General features: G+C 46.1%; 1 protein-coding gene across 3 annotated transcripts in view; it reads right to left on the bottom strand.

The window, feature by feature from the left end:
• LOC110507983 (protocadherin Fat 3) overlaps positions 1-22,849 on the bottom strand; it is a 323,288-nt gene that overhangs the window by 4,146 nt on the left and 296,293 nt on the right. For 2 of the 3 annotated variants that reach the window (XM_090223874.1, XM_036965859.2), the window contains 16 exons: positions 21,780-22,169; positions 21,437-21,651; positions 21,055-21,192; positions 19,083-19,226; positions 18,720-18,917; positions 15,621-16,422; positions 14,614-14,748; positions 14,322-14,479; positions 12,660-12,884; positions 10,472-10,715; positions 7,786-7,939; positions 6,423-6,696; positions 5,648-6,098; positions 4,980-5,093; positions 2,972-3,031; positions 1,205-1,240 (listed from right to left, as the gene is read on the bottom strand). In XM_090223874.1, coding sequence (XP_090080000.1) covers positions 1,205-1,240; positions 2,972-3,031; positions 4,980-5,093; positions 5,648-6,098; positions 6,423-6,696; positions 7,786-7,939; positions 10,472-10,715; positions 12,660-12,884; positions 14,322-14,479; positions 14,614-14,748; positions 15,621-16,422; positions 18,720-18,917; positions 19,083-19,226; positions 21,055-21,192; positions 21,437-21,651; positions 21,780-22,169 — 3,738 coding nt within the window. The remainder of the gene's footprint in view (positions 1-1,204; positions 1,241-2,971; positions 3,032-4,979; positions 5,094-5,647; positions 6,099-6,422; positions 6,697-7,785; positions 7,940-10,471; positions 10,716-12,659; positions 12,885-14,321; positions 14,480-14,613; positions 14,749-15,620; positions 16,423-18,719; positions 18,918-19,082; positions 19,227-21,054; positions 21,193-21,436; positions 21,652-21,779; positions 22,170-22,849) is intronic. The other variant, XM_036965861.2, reaches the window with a different exon arrangement.

The raw sequence follows: 22,849 nt of genomic DNA, 5'->3' as shown, positions 1-22,849 counted from the left end.
GGTCCATCAGTTAGTGGACCACTACAGTCTCTCTGTAGAGGTCCATCAGTTAGTGGACCACTACAGTCTCTCTGTAGAGGTCCATCAGTTAGTGGACCACTACAGTCTCTCTGCAGAGGTCCATCAGTTAGTGGACCACTACAGTCTCTCTGCAGAGGTCCATCAGTTAGTGGACCACTACAGTCTCTCTGCACTACAGTCTCTCTGCAGAGGTCCATCAGTTAGCGGACCACTACAGTCTCTCTGCACTACAGTCTCTCTGCAGAGGTCCATCGGGCATGTTTGTAGACAACAAAAACACAGTTAGATGTCAACCATAGCACGGGGAACATCCTGTACAGGGAACATGTTAGCTGTGTTTGAAGGTTTCACAACATGCAGGAGGGAGGCCTGGGAACGTCAGGGGTCACAGCCAAGCCATGGTGAGAGATCAGCGGTTACTAAAACACACATCACATATACTTCCACATGTTAACAACACTGTTTCATAAAGCATTCAACTGTAAAATACTAAAGAGAAACTAAGAAAAGAAAAACAAACAGTACGCACATCAAAGGAAATGAAAAAAAAAACAAAGTGAGAAGCACTAAAAAGTTATATCCATCCTGACAAGTTCAAGAAAAGCTTCAGACAACAAATCTCAACAAAGCAACGTCAACGAGGACAAACTCATTAAAAGCAGTAGAAACATCAGTCACATGGAGTAACAATGAAACAACACACTCGGAGGTGGGATGCAAATGCAATGCAGTGAGAGGATTAACCATAACATGTCACGGGCAGCAGGCGACAGCAAAGGAAAGCCAAAACTGGCCAAACTGTGGAGGGACGGCAGTGAGAGAAGCCTCTCCACCCTGGCAACGTGACATCTCTAAGGATGCATCAGGGCTGCTCAGTCAGCAGAACAATACTGTGACTGGGGCTAAAACATGCTGGGGTGTGTGTGTGTGTTGGCAGGGGGCCAGGAGTAACAAATCACACAAACACAGTGAGCTGGGATGGAGGCTGAGAAGAGGGGGTTGTAGTGAGATGGAGAGCGAGAGAAAGGGAGAGAGAGAGGATGAGAGAAGGAAGAGGGAGTGAGAGAGAGGGAGAGAGAGAAATGAAAAGAGAGAAGAAAGGAGCAAGGTGAGAGAGTGAGATTAAGAGGGAGAGAGAAGTAAAGGGATTGATGTGAGATGAAGAATAAAGAGGGGGGGTCACCTCTGTTGTAGCTCTGACCTTGGTCCATGACTGACACTGTCAGGTGGGAGAACAGGAGAAGAGAGCGCTTTAGCGTGTTAGTGTGTGTTTGTGTTTGTGTGTGTTAGAGGTGCCAAACAGGTGTTGGCATGGATTAGGACCGGACCATATGAGATTTGAGGGGGGTAATATGTCAGTTTATTTATGTATGTGTAATATGTCAGTTTATTTATGTACATGTAATATGTCAGTTTATTTATGTAAGTGTAATATGTCAGTTTCTTTATGTACAGTATGTGTAATATGTCAGTTTATTTATGTACGTGTAATATGTCAGTTTCTTTATGTACAGTATGTGTAATATGTCAGTTTCTTTATGTACAGTATGTGTAATATGTCAGTATCTTTATGTACGTGTAATATGTCAGTTTATTTATGTACGTGTAATATGTCAGTTTCTTTATGTACAGTATGTGTAATATGTCAGTTTATTTATGTACGTGTAATATGTCAGTTTCTTTATGTACAGTATGTGTAATATGTCAGTTTCTTTATGTACAGTATGTGTAATATGTCAGTATCTTTATGTACAGTATGTGTAATATGTCAGTTTATTTATGTACGTGTAATATGTCAGTTTCTTTATGTACAGTATGTGTAATATGTCAGTTTCTTTATGTACAGTATGTGTAATATGTCAGTATCTTTATGTACAGTATGTGTAATATGTCAGTTTCTTTATGTACATGTAATATGTCAGTTTCTTTATGAACAGTATGTGTAATAAGTCAGTATCTTTATGTACAGTATGTGTACTATGTCAGTATCTTTATGTACATGTAATATGTCAGTTTCTTTATGTACAGTATGTGTAATATGTCAGTTTCTTTATGTACAGTATGTGTAATAAGTCAGTATCTTTATGTACAGTATGTGTACTATGTCAGTATCTTTATGTACATGTAATATGTCAGTTTCTTTATGTACAGTATGTGTAATATGTCAGTTTCTTTATGTACATGTAATATGTCCGTTTCTTTATGTACAGTATGTGTAATGTCAGTTTCTTTATGTACAGTATGTGTAATATGTCAGTTTCTTTATGTACATGTAATATGTCAGTTTCTTTATGTACAGTATGTGTAATATGTCAGTTTCTTTATGTACAGTATGGGTAATATGTCAGTTTCTTTATGTACAGTATGGGTAATATGTCAGTTTCTTTATGTACAGTATGGGTAATATGTCAGTTTCTTTTTGTACAGTATGTGTAATATGTCAGTTTCTTTATGTACATGTAATATGTCAGTTTCTTTATGTACAGTATGTGTAATATGTCAGTTTATTTATGTACAGTATGTGTAATATGTCAGTTTCTTTATGTACAGTATGTGTAATATGTCAGTTTCTTTATGTACAGTATGTGTAATATGTCAGTTTCTTTATGTACAGTATGGGTAATATGTCAGTTTATTTATGTACAGTATGGGTAATATGTCAGTTTCTTTATGTACAGTATGTGTAATATAAAGCCTACAGTATGTGTGTGCATTGAGATTACATACAAGCCATGTATTTTACACCATAGCTGAAGTACACGATCTTCAAACCACAGCACTGTCATGGTATTGTCATGGAGAGCATTGTCATGGCATCTCATAGAGAGAGAGAAGTGCAGGGAGAAGTAAAAAGAGCGTCAGAAGGATAGAGAGAGAGAGAGAAGTGCAGGGAGAAGTAAAGAGAGCGTCAGAAGGATAGAGAGAGAGAAGGGTGGATGAGACATGGTACCTTCGTTTTCAATAGTGTCGACTGCATCATTGACCAGTCGAATAACGGTCACTATGGAGGCTTGTTGGAGAGAAGCAGAGGGAGGAGACACGATTTGAGACACAGGAAGTTGACAACAGACTCCCAGGAAAAAGCTACTATTGGCTGAAGATGGGATAAACACTAGGGCCGTGTAGTATGGGAGGTGTCTGATCAAAAGCTACAAATGGAACCAGACTTAGAAGTCTTCCACTTTTAGAGAAAAGGGTGCTATCTCAAAAGGGGTTTTAGGCTTTCCACATAGGAGAACCCTTTAGAGAACACCTTTCGGTTCCAGGTAGAACTCTTTTGGGTTCCATGTACAACCTTTCGGGTTCTACATGGAACCCGAAACAGTTCTTTCTACTTGGAACCAAAAAAGGTTATCTTATGGGGACAGCCCCAAAAAAACTTTTGGAACCCTTTTTTCTAAGAGTGTAGGAGGGGACTAACACAGAATCCATGTGCATGTGCTTATCCAAGTATTGAGAGTATCCCCAGCAAGAAAACATACACACACCTACACACACACACCTACACACACACACCTACACACACACACACACACACACACACACACACACACACACACACACACACACACACACACACACACACACACACACACACACACACACACACACACACACACACACACACGCACACACACACACTTACTTCCATTTACAAATGTAAACATGAGATAGGGCTGTGTTCAGAGAGACGAGAGCTAGATTGTTAAATTATGTTTTGAAGACATTCAGTGAAAATCAGATGAATACAAAAATAACAAGAAAGAGAAATAAATCAAATGGAATTAACATAATAATGACATCAGATCATATCCACTGGAGCGGTCGTTCGCACTGATTGGTCTGCTGCAAACTGTTCTGTGGCCTGATTGGCTAACATCACAGTCAGCTATGTGAAATGTGATCATATTGACAGTGAAGCGGTTCCATTAATTATGAATGAATGAAGCATCGATGTTGATACATCAACATTGCATTTCAGCTATGTAGTCTAGTACATAGTAGCAGCACCCTATGATGATGTAGATTCACCATGGTGATAGCAGTGATTTTTGCAGGATGATCTGAGTGATCCATGTTGATCCAGAAATAACAACTTATAGGCTATTTCTCTAAGTAAAAATAACTACTACTGACATTCTTCCAGTAGCAAAACTCCACAAAGTCCACAACGACACAACACAAGTTACATAACAATACAAAACACAGATAACACAACACATAAACAACCACCTGAACTGGCTTCTGCCAACAATTGGAGCTGGAGCATCAACGACTATAACCATAGAACGCCACGGAAGAGAACAACATGTTTGAATGCATAATGATGACACAATGACAAGTTAACAAACACAACACAGCTGTGTGGATGGAAGCGTTGTGTAATTCCTCTTAGGTCACCTTGCTGTCTGTCTGCACACTGCACACTCTCTCACTTCCAAATTAAAACACAATTTGACAGGTGTGGAAATTAAAAAGTTAACAAAATACACTAGAATAAAAATGAGAAAAAAACCTCCAGGAATTAACACGGACAAATGATATTAAACACATGTAAACAATAAATCAACACGATTTGGGGACAAATAAACTAACACTGGATGTTAGTGTTTCCTGAAACACTTTTATAACACAGCAGGAGTAAATGCATTTGTTGGAGAGAGGCTTTAGGAAACAATAAAACACAGCATTTACTAATGCTCTTCCCCAAACCACCTCTGACTCCACCCCTTGGTGTTTGCCAATCTAAAGGGACTGTTATTGAAGCAATATGGTCATAGCAATGTGCTTTAGGGAGCTTTGGCCATAACGCTTTCACATCTGGTTCCTCTGAATCTGCTGACATTAAAAGGTTATGAGGGGTTGTTAAGGGTTGTTATCGGACCAGACGGTAGACTAGCTCACTGTCGTTATGGGTGTGGCCAGAAAGAGTTACGAGAAAGGCGGGCGTGTCTTACCGTTGTCATCGCAAGAGTCGGACTGGAAGGAGCTCAGTGATTGGACCTCAGAGTTGCTGCCCTTGTTACTCCCTGAGAAACAGGTCATCTCTTCGCCCATATCTACCATTTTACCTGCAGGGAGAGGTCAGAGGTTAGAGGTTAGGAGGGCAGAGGAAGTTGGGAGCAGGCCAGGGAGAGTTGCCCCTTTGCAAGGATAGTCACAGAAGAACACAGGCTCGTTAGTACCAGGGCTGTCTTTGTTGAGGCACACATCACACACACCTCGGCTCCAGTGACAACAATGATGGCACGGAGAGCTAGAAGTACCCCCCACACACACACACACACACACACACACACGCACACACACAATCTTATGATTTGGGAATCAAAGCCAGCTCATAATTAGGATGGTCTTGATAAACTGAAAGTGATGCAGTCTGACTATAGTTTAGTGCAATATGAATATGAATGAATATGGAAATGGTACAACAATGCCCTCCCCCCCAAGGGTTCCTGGAAAAGAGAATCACTTGGAGGGATACACATTCACAAACGAACGTTTGAAAATATGCATGATTGCACACACACAAGACAAAAACAAACACGTATGAACAAAGACTATACCACACACAAACAGGTTCAAACGCATTATACTATGCCCCCCCCCACGCACACACACAGACCCTCGTCGCTGTCCCAGGGGCTCTTGCGGATGGAATCACAGTCGGAACGGCAGGGCGAGACAGGTGGTAGGTTGGGTGCCACGCTGCACACCACCACCCCCCTCCTCATCGTGCCTCCCAGAACCCTGGGTGACTCTGGGTGGAAGGTGCTCATCTCATTGTGTTCCACGCCTCTCCCGTCCGCCATCTTCTCCAGCGTGGACCGTGGGTCACCTTGGAAACAGGGTGTGTATGCCATGGGCCTCACAGGCACCTGGGGCGGGCCAATCATTCCGGCTCCTCCCCCTATCACCGTGGAGCACAGCCCCGCTTCGGCGTACAGGTTCAAGGGGTCTCCCGGCATGCAGCGCAGGGTCTTGAACTGAACCCCATTGGCCTTGTTTAACAGAGCTGCTGTTGCTGGATCTTGGACCAGCGTCAAGTTGTTACGGGAGTAGTTCTTCTGGAACACCTGGAGACAAAATATAGTTTTTATTGTATTTCTTGTAAAACAATATATAGTATTACAGATGTAGGATTTTAATTTGAGCCAGTTTGCTGCAGCATGAAAATAATCCTACAGCAACTGAAATGTGAATTAATATGTGGATTACAATTTATGGACATTTTTGTTTTAGGTTGATTAAACATTTCATAAGAGAATATCAAGCCTGAAATTTCAAAGTGGAAATAAAAATTGTTTAGAAGCCTTTTAAACCTCAGATACAAAACAAGTAAAAAATTAATTAAGAAATAAAAACACACAAGAATAAATCAAACAACACAACACAGATACCTTCTTGCGGAAGGCGATGAAGAGGATGATGAGGGTGACGATTACGAAGAGGACAACAGCGATGCCGATCAGTTCTTCTTTCCCTAGCACGGCGTGTCCAGCCTGCATGTCTGGGACCACCACGGGCCGCAGGCCGCAGCGCTGGCCCACAAAGCCCGCCGTGCAGTTACAGTAGAACGAGCCGTGCGTGTTGACGCACACACCGCCATTCTCGCATTCTGCCTCGCCGCCCGTGGCTCTGTCCCGCACACACTCGTTTATATCCTCCTCGCACCTGGAGAGGGTGAATGGAGGAACGTGGGCAGAGGGGTTGTTAAAACTCAGTTTGGTAATTAGTTTGGATAGTTTGACTTACAGATGCCTCTAGAGAAAATACACTCCAAAAATGATCCTTGAAGTAGGTGATTATCAATTCATCAGAATCTTTAATAAACTGTTACATACAGATAGTTTGTGGGTCATTTAATACTTGACTGACTAAACGTGAGGAAGACTCTCCTTTCATTTGGAGGTGGGAGGAAAGTGATGTAGATAGGGAGATAGAGGACAGCTCAGGGACTCCTAGTCTCATATGCTCCCTATTAAATAACAACCACACTGAGATTGACTTTCCTGATCTTCCTCATCTGAAATTAAAATGGCTTTGATGATGGAACACAAGCTTCTGGCGTGTGTGTGTGTGTGTTGGTTTGTTTGTTTGTGTGTATGTGTGTGTGTGTTTGTTTGTTTGTTTGTTTGTTTGTTTGTGTGTGTGTGTGTGTGTGTTTGTGTGTGTGTGTGTGTGTGTGTGTGTGTGTGTGTGTGTGTGTGTGTGTGTGTGTGTGTGTTTCAGCGAGTAAGAAAAGTGTATACATGAGTGAGCTTGTGGCTTTGTATCTTAGCCTGATTTCTAATGTAACAGTGGAACACCCCTAAACCCCCTGGAGAGAAGGAGACAAGCAGAATGAAATGTCATCTTCTTTACTCTTTCAATTCTTTGAGTGAATCTTAAACATGCTGCAGGCAGCTTGGGGCTCTGGCTCTTGTGCTCATCTGCCTATCATTGTCGAGAAAAGCTGGTTTATACTGCCACCTAGTGGGAAGGATGAGGCATTGCGTTCACAGAGGGCTTTATACATACTTTATATATGACATACTTTATATTATATCTACTACTTGGGCTAGTAGGCAGCTGAACTTAAAAGGTGGGTGATTATGTGAGTGAGTGAGTGAGTGAGTGAGTGAGTGAGTGAGTGAGTGAGTGAGTTAAAAGGTGTGGTTGTGTCTGTCATATTCAACTCCATGGGTATGTGTTCAGGACAGGAGTGTGTTGGCGTGTATACTGTATGTTTACAATGTGATCATTAGTGCGATAGTAACTCACGTGGTTCCCTGGAACCCTCTCCTGCAGCTGCAGAGGAAAGCGTTGCCGATGGCTTTGCACACACCACTGTTGAGGCAGGGGTTAGGAACGCAAGCTGTGATCTCTGTCTCACAGCGCCCTCCAGTGTACTGGGGTCTGCAACTACAGGCAAACGCTAATACACAGAGAGAAGAGGCAAAGGGACAGGAAAGGACAGGAATAAAAAGGGAGAGAGAGAGAGAGGACAGAGAGAGTGGGAAGAGAGAGAGAATGGAACATTAGCAGAGAGAGAAAAGAGACAGAGAGTAAAAAGAAAAAAGGAAGGAGAGTAAATGCTTTTACATTTGAGTCATTAAGCAGATGCTCTTACCGGGGGAGACTTACAGTTAGTGCATTAATCTTAAGATAGCTAGGTGGGACAACCACATATCACATTAAGTACATTTAGCCTCAATTATGGGGGGTGTAAAATTAAGTATTCTGCATACAAGTGTAGTAGTGCTATAATTCAACAAAGCAGTCAGACCATCATTGCAGATTCAGAACACACACACACACACACACACACACACACACACACCATCACACTCTATCACACTCTATCACACTCACAATCCATCACACACACAGGAATGTGTTCAGTGCTGTAGAGACTAGTGTGTGCATTGTTTGAGCTTTGGCGGCGGTGCCAGGGATAGTTGGCATGGGGTTGACGAGAGCTTGCCAGCCTAAACATCAACACACACACACCTCTGGGATATCAAACGGGTACACACACACACCTAGAGGCACATGCAACTGGGAAATCGCACTGACACACACACACAATCACAAACACACACACCTCTAGGAAAATACAGGGAAATGTCACTGTGTTTATCAACACAGCACAGACAGACACACACGCACACACAGTGGGATACCGGAATACATACACACACACACTCCGATAACCTTTACACAAAGGTCGGGTGTGCCAAAAACAGGGAACCATGACAAGCCCCAGAATGCCGTGCTCTTTTCAGAGTGCTCCACAATGCGAGTGGGGAGACCGGGAAAGACCAACACAGGGGAGCGTTAAGTCACTCTCTCTGTGTTGAGTCTTGGCCTCGATGTGTTAAGTCAGCACATTAAGTCAAGGGGTCACCCTGCTGAGTCCAGGCAGGGAATTTCTATAGAGATGACATTTAACCAGGCTTCCCTATTGACTCCAGTAAAATGCCAACGTCTTGAGCCCTCGCGGTAGTCTGATTTTAAAACGATACGATTTGTTCATGTAGGTCTTTTCAGTTCAGGCAAAAGGAGAAGAGATATGAACAGACAAAAAAACGAAGAGCAACTAGAGAGATATGACGACACAAAGAGAGGAAGATAAGGACAGAGAGAAGGTAACACGATCAGGCAGACAAAAAAAAAAAGAGAGAGAGAGAGAGAGAGAGAGAGAGAGAGAGAGAGAGAGAGAGAGAGAGAGAGAGAGAGAAAACAGAAGTGGTGAAGGAGTCTACTATGAGGATTTTTCACAGTCCCACCTTTGGAAAAAAACAGTGGGTCAAGTTCAGTTTAATTAGGAGTTCATTATGGATTAACAATAGATTAACGTTGATTAACGGGAGATCCAGATCCCTGGAGAGGTTATAGTGTGCCAGCTGGCTCAGGGGCACAGGCGGGCACAGGCTGGCTCAGGGGTACAGGCTGGCTCAGGGGCACAGGCTGGCTCAGGGGCACACACACACACACACACACACTCCATCACACTCTATCACACTCTATCACACTCACAATCCATCACACACACAGGAATGTGTTCAGTGCTGTAGAGACTAGTGTGTGCATTGTTTGAGATCCAGATCCCTGGAGAGGTTATAGTGTGCCAGCTGGCTCAGGGGCACAGGCGGGCACAGGCTGGCTCAGGGGCACAGGCTGGCTCAGGGGCACAGGCTGGCTCAGGGGCACAGGCTGGCTCAGGGGCACAGGCTGGCTCAAGGGTACAGGCTGGCTCAGGGGCACAGGCTGGCTCAGGGGCTCAGGCTGGCTCAGGGGCACAGGCTGGCTCAGGGGCACAGGCTGGCTCAGGGGCACAGGCTGGCTCAGGGGCTCAGGCTGGCTCAGGGGCACAGGCTGGCTCAGGGGCTCAGGCTGGCTCAGGGGCACAGGCTGGCTCAGGGGCACAGGCTGGCTCAGGGGCTCAGGCTGGCTCAGGCTGGCTCAGGCTGGCTCAGGGGCTCAGGCTGGCTCAGGGGCACAGGCTGGCTCAGGGGCTCAGGCTGGCTCAGGGGTACAGGCTGGCTCAGGGGCACAGGCTGGCTCAGGGGCTCAGGCTGGCTCAGGGGCACAGGCTGGCTCAGGGGCTCAGGCTGGCTCAGGGGTACAGGCTGGCTCAGGGGCACAGGCTGGCTCAGATCATCATCCATCACCCTGATGACCTCCAAGTAAAACGCTAATCAATCAATCAGGAAATCGGTGTGTGTATTGTGGACACTAATGGTCACCAACCCAGGCTGCTTGTTTCACACACACAACAGAGGAGGCTAGTGGGATGAGCAATAGGAGGACAGGCTCATTTTAATGGCTGGATTGTAATAAATAAAAGGGTATCAAACACATCAAACATATAGACAACCACATTTGACTCTGTTCCATTACACACACACACACACACAACCTCTTGTGACCGCATCTATTTCCTATTGCAGTTCCCCAGACTCACCACCGGAGGGCAGGCTGGTGCAGGTGGCTCCGTGGAGGCAGGGCTGTTTCAGGCAGGAGTCGGGGTAGAGAACACAGCCCAGCTTCAGCTCTGTCAGGCCCACCACCTCGGCATAGCGACTCCTCTTGTTCTGCAGTGGCAGCTCGTTGTTGTTGAGCATCACAGAGTCCAGGCAGCCCTGGAAACCATCCGTCACCCGAGGACCCTTCTTGTCTGTCAGGCTGCGAGAGTTAGGAGGCTGGACCTGGGGAAGAGGAGAGACATGAGTGACATCAGATGTATGTATACATACAAACAATCAAACAAATATTGTACTGTATATAAATAGGTATAGCACACAAAACTATAATATCAAACCAGAATACCAAGCTTTTTCATGTTGTTTTCTGAGTATGGAGCAAGTCATGTTAAGACAACAATTTAAAAGACAAAGATTCTGAATACAGTACATTCATTTATACACACACAGGCTGTATTCCTCAGAGCTTCCTATCCAGAGCTTCCTATCCAGAGTTTCCTATCTAATGCTTCCCATCCAGAGCCTCCTATCCAGAGCTTCCTATCCAGAGCTTCCTTTGCAGAGCTTCCTATCTAGAGCTTCCTTTGCAGAGCTTCCTACCAGAGCTTCCCATCCAGAGCTTCCCATCCAGAGCTTCCTATCCAAAGCTTCCTATTTAGAGCTTCCCATCCAGAGCTTCCTATCCAAAGCTTCCTATTTAGAGCTTCCCGTCCAGAGCTTCCCGTCCAGAGCTTCTCATCCAGAGCTTCCTATCCAGAGCTTCCTATCCTGCGTGTTGTGTTCCTCACTCTAACTAGATTAAATTGGTAAGAGCACTATAGAGAAACACTATACTTACACATACAAATCCACAACGCTTGCAGATGCAAAGCACACATCAGCCACACCCAAACAAACATATCAGTGTCCCTAACACACATCAGCCACGCCCAAACAAACATATCAGTGTCCCTAACACACATCAGCCACGCCCAAACAAACATATCAGTGTCCCTAACACACATCAGCCACGCCCAAACAAACATATCAGTGTCCCTAACACACATCAGCCACGCCCAAACAAACATATCAGTGTCCCTAACACACATCAGCCACGCCCAAACAAACATATCAGTGTCCCTAATACACATCAGCCACGCCCAAACAAACATATCAGTGTCCCTAACACACATCAGCCACGCCCAAACAAACATATCAGTGTCCCTAACACACATCAGCCACGCCCAAACAAACATATCAGTGTCCCTAACACACATCAGCCACGCCCAAACAAACATATCAGTGTCCCTAACACACATCAGCCACGCCCAAACAAACATATCAGTGTCCCTAACACACATCAGCCACGCCCAAACAAACATATCAGTGTCCCTAACACACATCAGCCACGCCCAAACAAACATATCAGTGTCCCTAACACACATCAGCCACGCCCAAACAAACATATCAGTGTCCCTAACACACATCAGCCACGCCCAAACAAACATATCAGTGTCCCTAACACACATCAGCCACGCCCAAACAAACATATCAGTGTCCCTAACACACATCAGCCACGCCCAAACAAACATATCAGTGTCCCTAACACACATCAGCCACGCCCAAACAAACATATCAGTGTCCCTAACACACATCAGCCACGCCCAAACAAACATATCAGTGTCCCTAACACACATCAGCCACGCCCAAACAAACATATCAGTGTCCCTAACACACATCAGCCACGCCCAAACAAACATATCAGTGTCCCTAACACACATCAGCCACGCCCAAACAAACATATCAGTGTCCCTAACACACATACTCACAACCCCCCCCCCCCTCCCAACTCTGAAAAAATCTGTCACACGCACACCTACATGTTTGTTTTAGTATCCTTGTGGGGACCAAACAATTAATTTGCATTCAAAATCCTATTTTCTCGAACCCCTAACCCCAAACCCCTAACCCCAAACCCTAACCTAACTCCTAACTCTACTTCTAACTCTAACCCTAATTGTAACCTTAAACCTAAACCCTGAACGTAAAATAGCCTTTTTCCTTGTGGGGACTGGCGAAATGACCCCCATTTTCCTTGTTTTACTATCCTTGTGATTTTCTCTGGTCCCCACAAGGATAATAAAACCAAAAACACACACACACACCCCTTCCCCTCCACAGAAAGCCCACCTGTGCTCCAAAGTAGATAGACCCATCTGCCCCTAGTGGTTGGAAGCTTGGTGGTCCTCTCCTCCTCTCCACATAGCTGTCGTCCAGAGACAGACTGGTGAAGTTACGGTTGAGCTCCAGAGTCACCGTGTGCCAGTTCCCATCGTTGATGGGCCTCCCAGAAATACCCAGCATACCAGGGCTGTTCCCACAGTCCAGCTGGAACCACAGTTTACCCTCCTCTAGCTGTCAATCACAACAAGATAGGCAGGATTTAGACCCAGATAAGTGGCTTAGCTTCAGGTAATAACAAGGGTGGATCGTGCTGTGGGTATCCAGACTATCCATGCATGTGTACAGTGTGTGTACCTTAAATATAACACAGTAGGCTGATCACGTCTGTATGATATGTTCAGTATAGTACAGGGATAAGCATGTATAGGTGTGTACCTTAAACAGGGGTCAGCAAGTGTACGTGTGTGTGTGTACCTGTGTGTGTGTGCATGTCGGTACCTTCAGTATAGTGCAGGGGTCAGTGTGTGTGTGGGTACCTTCAGTATAGTGCAGGGGTCAGAGTGTGTGTGGATACCTTCAGTATGGTGCAGAGGTCAGTGTGTGTGGATACCTTCAGAATAGTGCAGGGGTCAGAGTGTGTGTGTGTGTGGGTACCTTCAGTATAGTGCAGGGGTCAGAGTGTGTGTGGATACCTTCAGAATAGTGCAGGGGTCAGTGTGTGTGTGGGTACCTTCAGTATAGTGCAGGGGTCAGTGTGTGTGTGGGTACCTTCAGTATAGTGCAGGGGTCAGTGTGTGTGTGGGTACCTTCAGTATAGTGCAGGGGTCAGTGTGTGTGTGGATACCTTCAGTATAGTGCAGGGGTCAGTGTGTGTGGGTACCTTCAGTATAGTGCAGGGGTCAGTGTGTGTGGATACCTTCAGTATAGTGCAGGGGTCAGTGTGTGTGGGTACCTTCAGTATGGTGCAGGGGTCAGTGTGTGTGGATACCTTCAGTATAGTGCAGGGGTCAGTGTGTGTGGATACCTTCAGTATAGTGCAGGGGTCAGTGTGTGTGTGGGTACCTTCAGTATGGTGCAGGGGTCAGTGTGTGTGTGGGTACCTTCAGTATGGTGCAGGGGTCAGTGTGTGTGTGGGTACCTTCAGTATAGTGCAGGGGTCAGTGTGTGTGGGTACCTTCAGTATGGTGCAGGGGTCAGTGTGTGTGGATACTTTCAGTATAGTGCAGGGGTCAGTGTGTGTGTGGATACCTTCAGTATAGTGCAGGGGTCAGAGTGTGTGTGTGGGTACCTTCAGTATAGTGCAGGGGTCAGTGTGTGTGTGGGTACCTTCAGTATGGTGCAGGGGTCAGTGTGTGTGTGGGTACCTTCAGTATGGTGCAGGGGTCAGAGTGTGTGTGGATACCTTCAGTATGGTGCAGGGGTCAGTGTGTGTGGATACCTTCAGAATAGTGCAGGGGTCCGTGTGTGTGTGGGTACCTTCAGTATAGTGCAGGGGTCAGTGTGTGTGTGGGTACCTTCAGTATGGTGCAGGGGTCAGAATGTGTGTGGGTACCTTCAGTATAGTGCAGTGGTCAGTGTGTGTGTGGGACCTTCAGTATGGTGCAGGGGTCAGAGTGTGTGTGTGGGACATTCAGTATGGTGCAGGGGTCAGAGTGTGTGTGTGGGTACCTTCAGTATAGTGCAGGGGTCAGAGTGTGTGTACATGATGATTCCTCTGCTCTGTAGAGTTCTGATCCTCAGTCCCAGCTTCATCTCTCCTGTCCTTCCTCCATCAGACACTTTATACTTGATATAGCTGTTCCCTGAGAAACTCAGAGACGTGTGACCTGTACACACACACACACAAAGATATGCAGAGTCAGAGCACATACACACATACACAATTGAACACATTTGGAATTTTCTATTTGCATCCACAAATTACACCACATTTACAAAGGATCCAAACATTCAGAAGCACCTGCACACTCTCCTAGTTTCCCTGGTGGACACTGGCAGGCGTACGGTACTCTGGTGCCCTCTGTGCCCACACACTGCATGTCTCCTGGGCAGGGCTGCTCATCACACAACTCTGAGGCTGGGGAACAGCTACCATCTGATGGAGAGAGAGGAGGGAGAGAGAGAGAGAGAGAGAGAGAGAGAGAGAGAGAGAGAGAGAGAGAGAGAGAGAGAGAGAGAGAGAGAGTGGGAGAGAGAGAGAGATAGAAGAGGAGCGAGAGAGAGAGAGAGAGAGAGAGAGAGAGAGAGAGAGAGAGGGAGGGAGGGAGAGAGATAGTAGAGGAGTGAGAGAGAGGAGAGAGAGAGGAGGGAGGGAGAGAGAGATGTGAGAGGTGAAACAAAGGAGAGAAAGGAAGAGTGAGGGAAATGTGGAGGTAGAAAGAGAGACAGGAGGGGAGAGATTAAGGGATTGAGAGAGAGGGAGGAAGGGGGAAAGGTTAACAACATGAAATAAAAAGAGAAGAGAAGGAGAGGAGAGGGTGTGAAACAGAGTGAGACAGAAGACAGAGGATAGAAGGAGGAAGGGAACGAGAAGCGTGAAACGAGAGAAAGGAAGAAAAGAACAGATGAATAAAGAGAGCAAGAGAGGACAAGTTAATTTAGGGTTATTCAGAGTAGAGGCAGCCAAATCCTCTGTCCCCAGGAGACGTGCTAATCACGTTAGCCACAACATGCTAATTCAATCTACTGGGAGATCTGTCTAATCCCAGGGGTCAGATACACACTCAAGATGCCATCCGCTTTTTATCATTATAGTATTTATACAATCAGACAGAGTGGTTGTTACAGTGCAGATCATGCAGACAGTCAACAATGTCTATGCCTAATGTACAGCTCTCTAAAGGATACTTTGTGACACTCTAGTTTGTGTGTATGTTGCTGTATGAGTATGTGAGTGCATCACGAAGCATATACATTGATATGATACATGGGTGTAGCATAACTGTGGGTGTGGGTGCAGGTCCTCACCAGTGCAGGTGCAGCGGGTGGTCCTGTGGAAGCGTGGCGACACAAAGCTAACCCTGGGTGTGCTGTAGGTGATGAGAGCGTGAGAGTCCAACACAATGCTCTGCTCACACTGGGCCCCACGACACTCAAGCCCAGAACAGTTCTTATCCAAGATGGCCGACACCCTCAACACTTCCTCCAGCTGCCTCCGGGAGGCGCTCAGCTTCTGGGTCAGGTATGCTGCCTTGTAGAACCCTCCCCCAGCCGTCTCCACGGCAACCAGCAGATCCAGCTGGCTGGTCCCGCCCACGGGCTGCAGACTGAGCACATGCAGCGCGTCCTGCTTCTGCGTTGCCGCGGCAACCTTCAGAACTTTCACCACGTTTTTTAGATGTGTTGCCACAAAGTCGTGGGGTTGCACACTCTCAAAACGCACCGTCACCGCCTCGCGCAGCATCTCTGGCGATGCCTGCTCCACATGCACGCTCACAGCCACGGGCACGGCGAAGCGTCCGTCACTCACGCTAGCGTTGAGGGAGTAGCGACCGGCGTCCAGGCCGCCCAGGGCTATGATCTTACCGTCTCTCGGACTGATCTTAAAGAGGGAGCGTTGAGACGGAGGGGCGTGGCCGAAGGTCAGGGCATCGTAGGGGTCTGCGTCAGTGGCGTGCAGCTGGCCGATAACTCCTCCAGGAAACTCGTCCTCCATGGTGATGATGTGGACCTCCAGGGGTAGTGCTACGGGCCGATGAAGGCTCTCCTCAATCACACGCACAGTCAGGGTAGAAGAGGAGGACAGACGGGGCTTACCTGAGTCCCTTACCTGGAGGTAGGGGGAGGAGGGGAGAAGCAAAGGGTTATCACAGAGCCAATGTAACCCCATGTGTGATTTAGTAACACAGACCTTCCACAAGATAGCTGGTTGAAAGACCTGGTGTTGACACTAACAGGGTTGACACGCTGGTTGTAATACCCGATGTTAACACTAACAGGGTTGACCAGCTGATTATAAGACATGGTGCTAACACTAACAGGGTTGACCAGCTGATTATAAGACATGGTTCCAACACTAACAGGGTTGACCAGCTGATTATAAGACATGGTTCCAACACTAACAGGGTTGACACGCGGGTAGTAAAACATGGTTCCAACAGTAACAGGGTTGACCAGCTGGTTGTAAGACATGGTGTTAACACTAACAGGGTTGACCAGCTGGTTATAAGACATGGTGTTAACACTAACAGGGTTGACCAGCTGGTTATAAGACATGGTGTTAACACTAACAGGGTTGACCAGCTGGTTATAAGACATGGTGTTAACAGTAACAGGGTTGACCAGCTGGTTATAAGACATGGTGTTAACACTAACAGGGTTGACCAGCTGGTTATTAGACATGGTGTTAACAGTAACAGGGTTGACCAGCTGGTTATAAGACATGGTGTTAACACTAACAGGGTTGACCAGCTGGTTATAAGACATGGTGTTAACACTAACAGGGTTGACCAGCTGGTTATAAGACATGGTGTTAACACTAACAGGGTTGACCAGCTGGTTATAAGACATGGTGCTAACAGTAACAGGGTTGACCAGCTGGTTATTAGACATGGTGTTAACACTAACAGGGTTGACCAGCTGGTTATAAAACATGGTTCCAACAGTAACAGGGTTGACCAGCTGGTTGTAAGACATGGTGCTAACAGTAACAGGGTTAACCAGCTGGTTATAAGACATGGTGCTAACAGTAACAGGGTTGACCAGCTGGTTATAAGACATGGTGCTAACACTAACAGGGTTGACCAGCTGATTATAAGACATGGTTCCAACACTAACAGGGTTGACCAGCTGATTATAAGACATGGTTCCAACACTAACAGGGTTGACACGCGGGTAGTAAAACATGGTTCCAACAGTAACAGGGTTGACCAGCTGGTTGTAAGACATGGTGTTAACACTAACAGGGTTGACCAGCTGGTTATAAGACATGGTGTTAACACTAACAGGGTTGACCAGCTGGTTATAAGACATGGTGTTAACACTAACAGGGTTGACCAGCTGGTTATAAGACATGGTGTTAACAGTAACAGGGTTGACCAGCTGGTTATAAGACATGGTGTTAACACTAACAGGGTTGACCAGCTGGTTATTAGACATGGTGTTAACAGTAACAGGGTTGACCAGCTGGTTATAAGACATGGTGTTAACACTAACAGGGTTGACCAGCTGGTTATAAGACATGGTGTTAACACTAACAGGGTTGACCAGCTGGTTATAAGACATGGTGTTAACACTAACAGGGTTGACCAGCTGGTTATAAGACATGGTGCTAACAGTAACAGGGTTGACCAGCTGGTTATTAGACATGGTGTTAACACTAACAGGGTTGACCAGCTGGTTATAAAACATGGTTCCAACAGTAACAGGGTTGACCAGCTGGTTGTAAGACATGGTGCTAACAGTAACAGGGTTAACCAGCTGGTTATAAGACATGGTGCTAACAGTAACAGGGTTGACCAGCTGGTTGTAAGACATGGTGTTAACAGTAACAGGGTTGACCAGCTGGTTATAAGACATGGTGTTAACACTAACAGGGTTGACCAGCTGGTTATAAGACATGATGTTAACAGTAACAGGGTTGACCAGGTGGTTGTAAGACATGGTACTAACAGTAACAGGGTTGACCAGCTGGTTGTAAGACATGGTGTTAACAGTAACAGGGTTGACCAGCTGGTTATAAGACATGGTGTTAACAGTAACAGGGTTGACCAGCTGGTTATAAGACATGGTGTTAACAGTAACAGGGTTGACCAGCTGGTTATAAGACATGGTGTTAACACTAACAGGGTTGACCAGCTGGTTATAAGACATGGTGTTAACAGTAACAGGGTTGACCAGCTGGTTATAAGACATGGTGTTAACAGTAACAGGGTTGACCAGCTGGTTATAAGACATGGTGTTAACAGTAACAGGGTTGACCAGCTGGTTATAAGACATGGTGTTAACACTAACAGGGTTGACCAGCTGGTTATAAGACATGGTGTTAACACTAACAGGGTTGACCAGCTGGTTATAAGAAATGATGTTAACAGTAACAGTAGAGATGATGTAAAATGGTCTTCTTACCTGGACCTGGATGACATACTCTGTGGCCAAGTCCCTCCTAAACACCTGATTGGCTAGCAGAGTTCCATCCCACTCCAGTGTAAACTCTCCACCTTCATTCCCTGATAAGATGCGGAACTCAAAGGGTGGGCCGTTATGGGAGGAGTCCTGGTCTATGACGGACAGCTGGAGAATGCTAGTGCCGATGGGCTTATTCTCCTGTGATTGGACAATAGAAGAAGGGAAATGAGATTAGACGGATTGTGTGTGTGTGCGCTTCTCCTGTAATAAGGGATATGTGTGTGAATATCTATGTCTATGTGGATGTAAGTGTGTATGAAGTTCATTGGCCATCAGAGCTGTCAATCATGTGAGTAACAGCACCTGTATGACAGTGGTGAGATTGGCCGGGGTGAAAGTAGGCGGGCTGTCGTTGATGTCTGAGATGTCGATGTTGACCATCACCGTTGACGACATGGGCGGAACACCACTGTCCAGAGCCCTGACCGCCAGAGAGTAACCAGACACCTACAGAAGAAAAAAGACAGTTTCCCTTGAAACTTTACGTTGAGAAACATTTTAATCATTTCATTCCTGATAATTATAACAGGATCGACAAAATCAAACGCAGCAATTTCCATGCAAATCAAATTCACCACACATTAACCAATGATGACAAGTCCCTGATCAAATATCCTCTGGATATGCATCCTCATAATTTGGTACCCCTTGAATATCAGGAAACCAAACAAGGATCTAACGGCACTGATTAAGTGTGTTGTGATTGGTTGTGGGCGCATCCTTTGATCCTCTGAAACACACTCCTGTGACTGACACATTCCTGGCGTGTCCTACCAAGCATGCACCCTGGGTTTCTGTCTCTGTCTCTCAGATTCACTCTACACTCTAAGAAAAAAGGGTTCCAAAATAGTTATTCGGCTGTCGACATAGAATAACCCTTTTTGGTTCCATGTAGAACCCTGTGGAAAGAGTTCTATATGGAACCCAAGAAGATTCTACCAGGAAACATTTTTTTTTTAAATGGTTGTTCTAGGGGGACAGCTGAAGAACCCTTTTAGTTTCTAGATAGTACCTTTTTTAAGAGTGTACCTGAGGGAACACTGTCAAGGCTATCTCAGGTAGACAGTATTTACTAGCTTAGGGAGTGAAGACACACACACATACGCCCACGCAGGCACACACACACACACACACACACACACACACACACACACACACACACACACCTTATTCCCTACTGTGTGCTTCCACATATTGCTCTGTAATAACAGCCTAACTAAACACAGCAGAAAAAACAACAATAACAACCTCTCACTCTGAGAAATTAAAAAAGAAACCACAATAAACAACCACAGTGGTGCTCAGGAGAGTCAATGAGAATAACCTATATGGAAATGAGTGTGTGAAGACGCACGCACGCACGCATGCAGGCACACACAGACACACACACACACACACACACACACATACACACAAACACACACACAGAAACACACACAAACACACACACACACACAAACACACACAAACACACACACACACACACACACACACACACACACACACACAGAAACACACACAAACACACACACACACACAAACACACACAAACACACACACACACACACACACACACACACACAGAAACACACACAAACACACACACACACACACAAACACACACACACACACACACACACACACACACACACACACACACACACACACACACACACACACACACACACACACACACACACACACACACACACACACACACACACACACACACACACAGGGCTGAACTCTTTCTGATAACCTCAGCTCCTTCATCCCCCACAAGCCCAGGCGTTCTCTTTGGACTGTGATCAGATACGCTCTCTGCACTATCACGGACCACACTCATGAATTTTTTATGACGGGAATTGGTAGACACACTCGGAAACTCTTCAAGCACTCCAGGGAAGAAAAGAGAGGCAGCTTGGGAAGAGGAGGGATGGGATGCCATGCCCCCATTCTCTAATTAGAGGAAATGGACAACCTCCATGAGAGAAACGGTCAGGAGGAGGTGGCTAGCTGCAGGGGGATGATGACGAGGGTGTTTGTGATGGTGATGTTGCAGTGTGCGTGTCAGAGACAGTTGTTGTAATTAGTGTTCATGTTGTGGTTTTATTGGCTGTAGAGTTGGTTTGTTTGTGTGTGTGTACATGTGTGTGTACATGTGTGTACCTGTGTGCGTGTACCCGTGTGTGTATGTGTGTGTGTGTGTGTGTGTGTGTGTGTGTGTGTGTGTGTGTGTGTGTGTGTGTGTGTGTGTGTGTGTGTGTGTGCTCACCGTCTCTCTGTCCAGCTGTTTGTTGACCTTCACCATGCCAGAGAGAGGGTCTATGAAGAACTGGTTCTCTCTGTCACCACTGACGATGGAGTAGAGGATATCACCATTCACCTGACTGTCTACGTCCTCAGCTGTCAGCTTGAGGAGGAGGAGGAGGAGAGGGGGTTAGGCAGGGTCTCTCCAACGCACGCACACACACACAGTAAGATGGTCAGTGTTTCCTAAACGTTTCCTCAAGTACTCCTATCCAGTTCAACTTCAGTTCAGAATGAATCAGGTGTGTTTGTACCAGAAAATGAGTGCAACCCGATTGGGGGCACTGCTGGAGAGGTCAGGGAAACATGGCTGAACCAGTCCAGTTTAAAGAGCCAACTGGACATACCTTGACGACGGACTCTCCGATGGTTGCGTCTTCGGATACGACAGTGGTGTAGACGTCTCGGCTGAACATGGGTGCATTGTCATTGACGTCTGTCAAGTTGATGTTTACCATGGTTACGGCACTTAGGGGCGGGGTTCCACCGTCTCTGGCCTCCACAGTAAGGAAGTAGTCTTTACACGTCTCAAAGTCCAGAGGCTTGGACACTGAGATGGCACCTGGTACACAGAGAGAGAGTTCAACAGGGAGGTAGATTCCTACTTCTAACACCATGTACAAGTCTGTAACACAAATTTGCTAACAAAGACATAAATTGACACTTGATATTCTGCATATGGGAACTCACCAGTGAGGGGGTGTATGTGGAACTTTCCGTGCTCGTTGCCTGAGCGGATACTATAGGTGATCTCAGCGTTGGTTCCAATGTCCTTACTGGCTGCGTACACTCTCAGCACCTCCGTCCCTAACCCCACGTCCTCTGGCACGGTGGCGAGGTGGTCACGCCGCTCAAACACCGGCGGGTTGTCATTAATGTCCAGGACCGTGACGGTTACGTTGACCAGGGAGGACAGGCGGACCGGAGAGCCCTGGTCGGACGCTCTGACCGTGATCATGTAGGACGGTTGCTGTTCGCGGTCTAGTGTACGTTCCAGCACAACGATACCGGAGGACTTGTCGATGGAGAAGAAGCCGCCGGCAGAGTTGGCCAGAGAATAGACCACCTTACGACTGACACCTGGAGAGAGGGTGGAAAGGAGGGAAGGATGCTAGAACAGTCTTTCATAAATCAATGATTTCATTTATTGATTGCCATCTGTGTGTATGTGTGTTTTGAAAGTTGAGATGTAGAGATATCAGAAAGCAGACAGAGAGAGAGAGAGAGAAAGAAAGAGACAGAAAAGAGAGAGAGAAATAGACAGAAAAGAGAGAGAGAAAGAGACAGAAAAGAGAGAGAGAAAGAGACAGAAAAGAGAGAGAGAGAAAGAGACAGAAAAGAGAGAGAGAAAGAGACAGAAAAGAGAGAGAGAGAAAGAGACAGAAAAGAGAGAGAAAGAGACAGAAAAGAAAGAGAAAGAAACAGAAAAGAGAGAGAGATATAGAAAAGAGAGAGATATAGAAAAGAGAGAGATATAGAAAAGAGAGAGATATATAGAAAAGAGAGATAGAGAGGTTGACTCCAGTTCAAACATTAATCTTTGTTTAATTGGTCCCTTTCATCTCTCTCCTCCCATAATACCCTTTTCTCTCCCTCCCTCTCCTCTCTCTCCTCCCATAATACCCTTCTATCTCCCTCCCTCTCCCTCCCTCTCCTCTCTATCCTCTCTCTCCCTCCCTCTCCTCTCTCTCCCTCTCTCTCCCTCCCTCCCTCCCTCTCCCTAATTCTCCTCTCTCTCCTCTACTCCCTCCCTCTCCTCT

This window comes from Oncorhynchus mykiss, chromosome 27 (assembly GCF_057628025.1).
Source record: "Oncorhynchus mykiss isolate SJ-2025 chromosome 27, ASM5762802v1, whole genome shotgun sequence".
Taxonomy (NCBI): domain Eukaryota; kingdom Metazoa; phylum Chordata; class Actinopteri; order Salmoniformes; family Salmonidae; genus Oncorhynchus; species Oncorhynchus mykiss.
The sequence above is the reverse complement of the archived record's forward strand: the minus strand, read 5'-3'. Positions and strand labels throughout refer to the sequence as shown.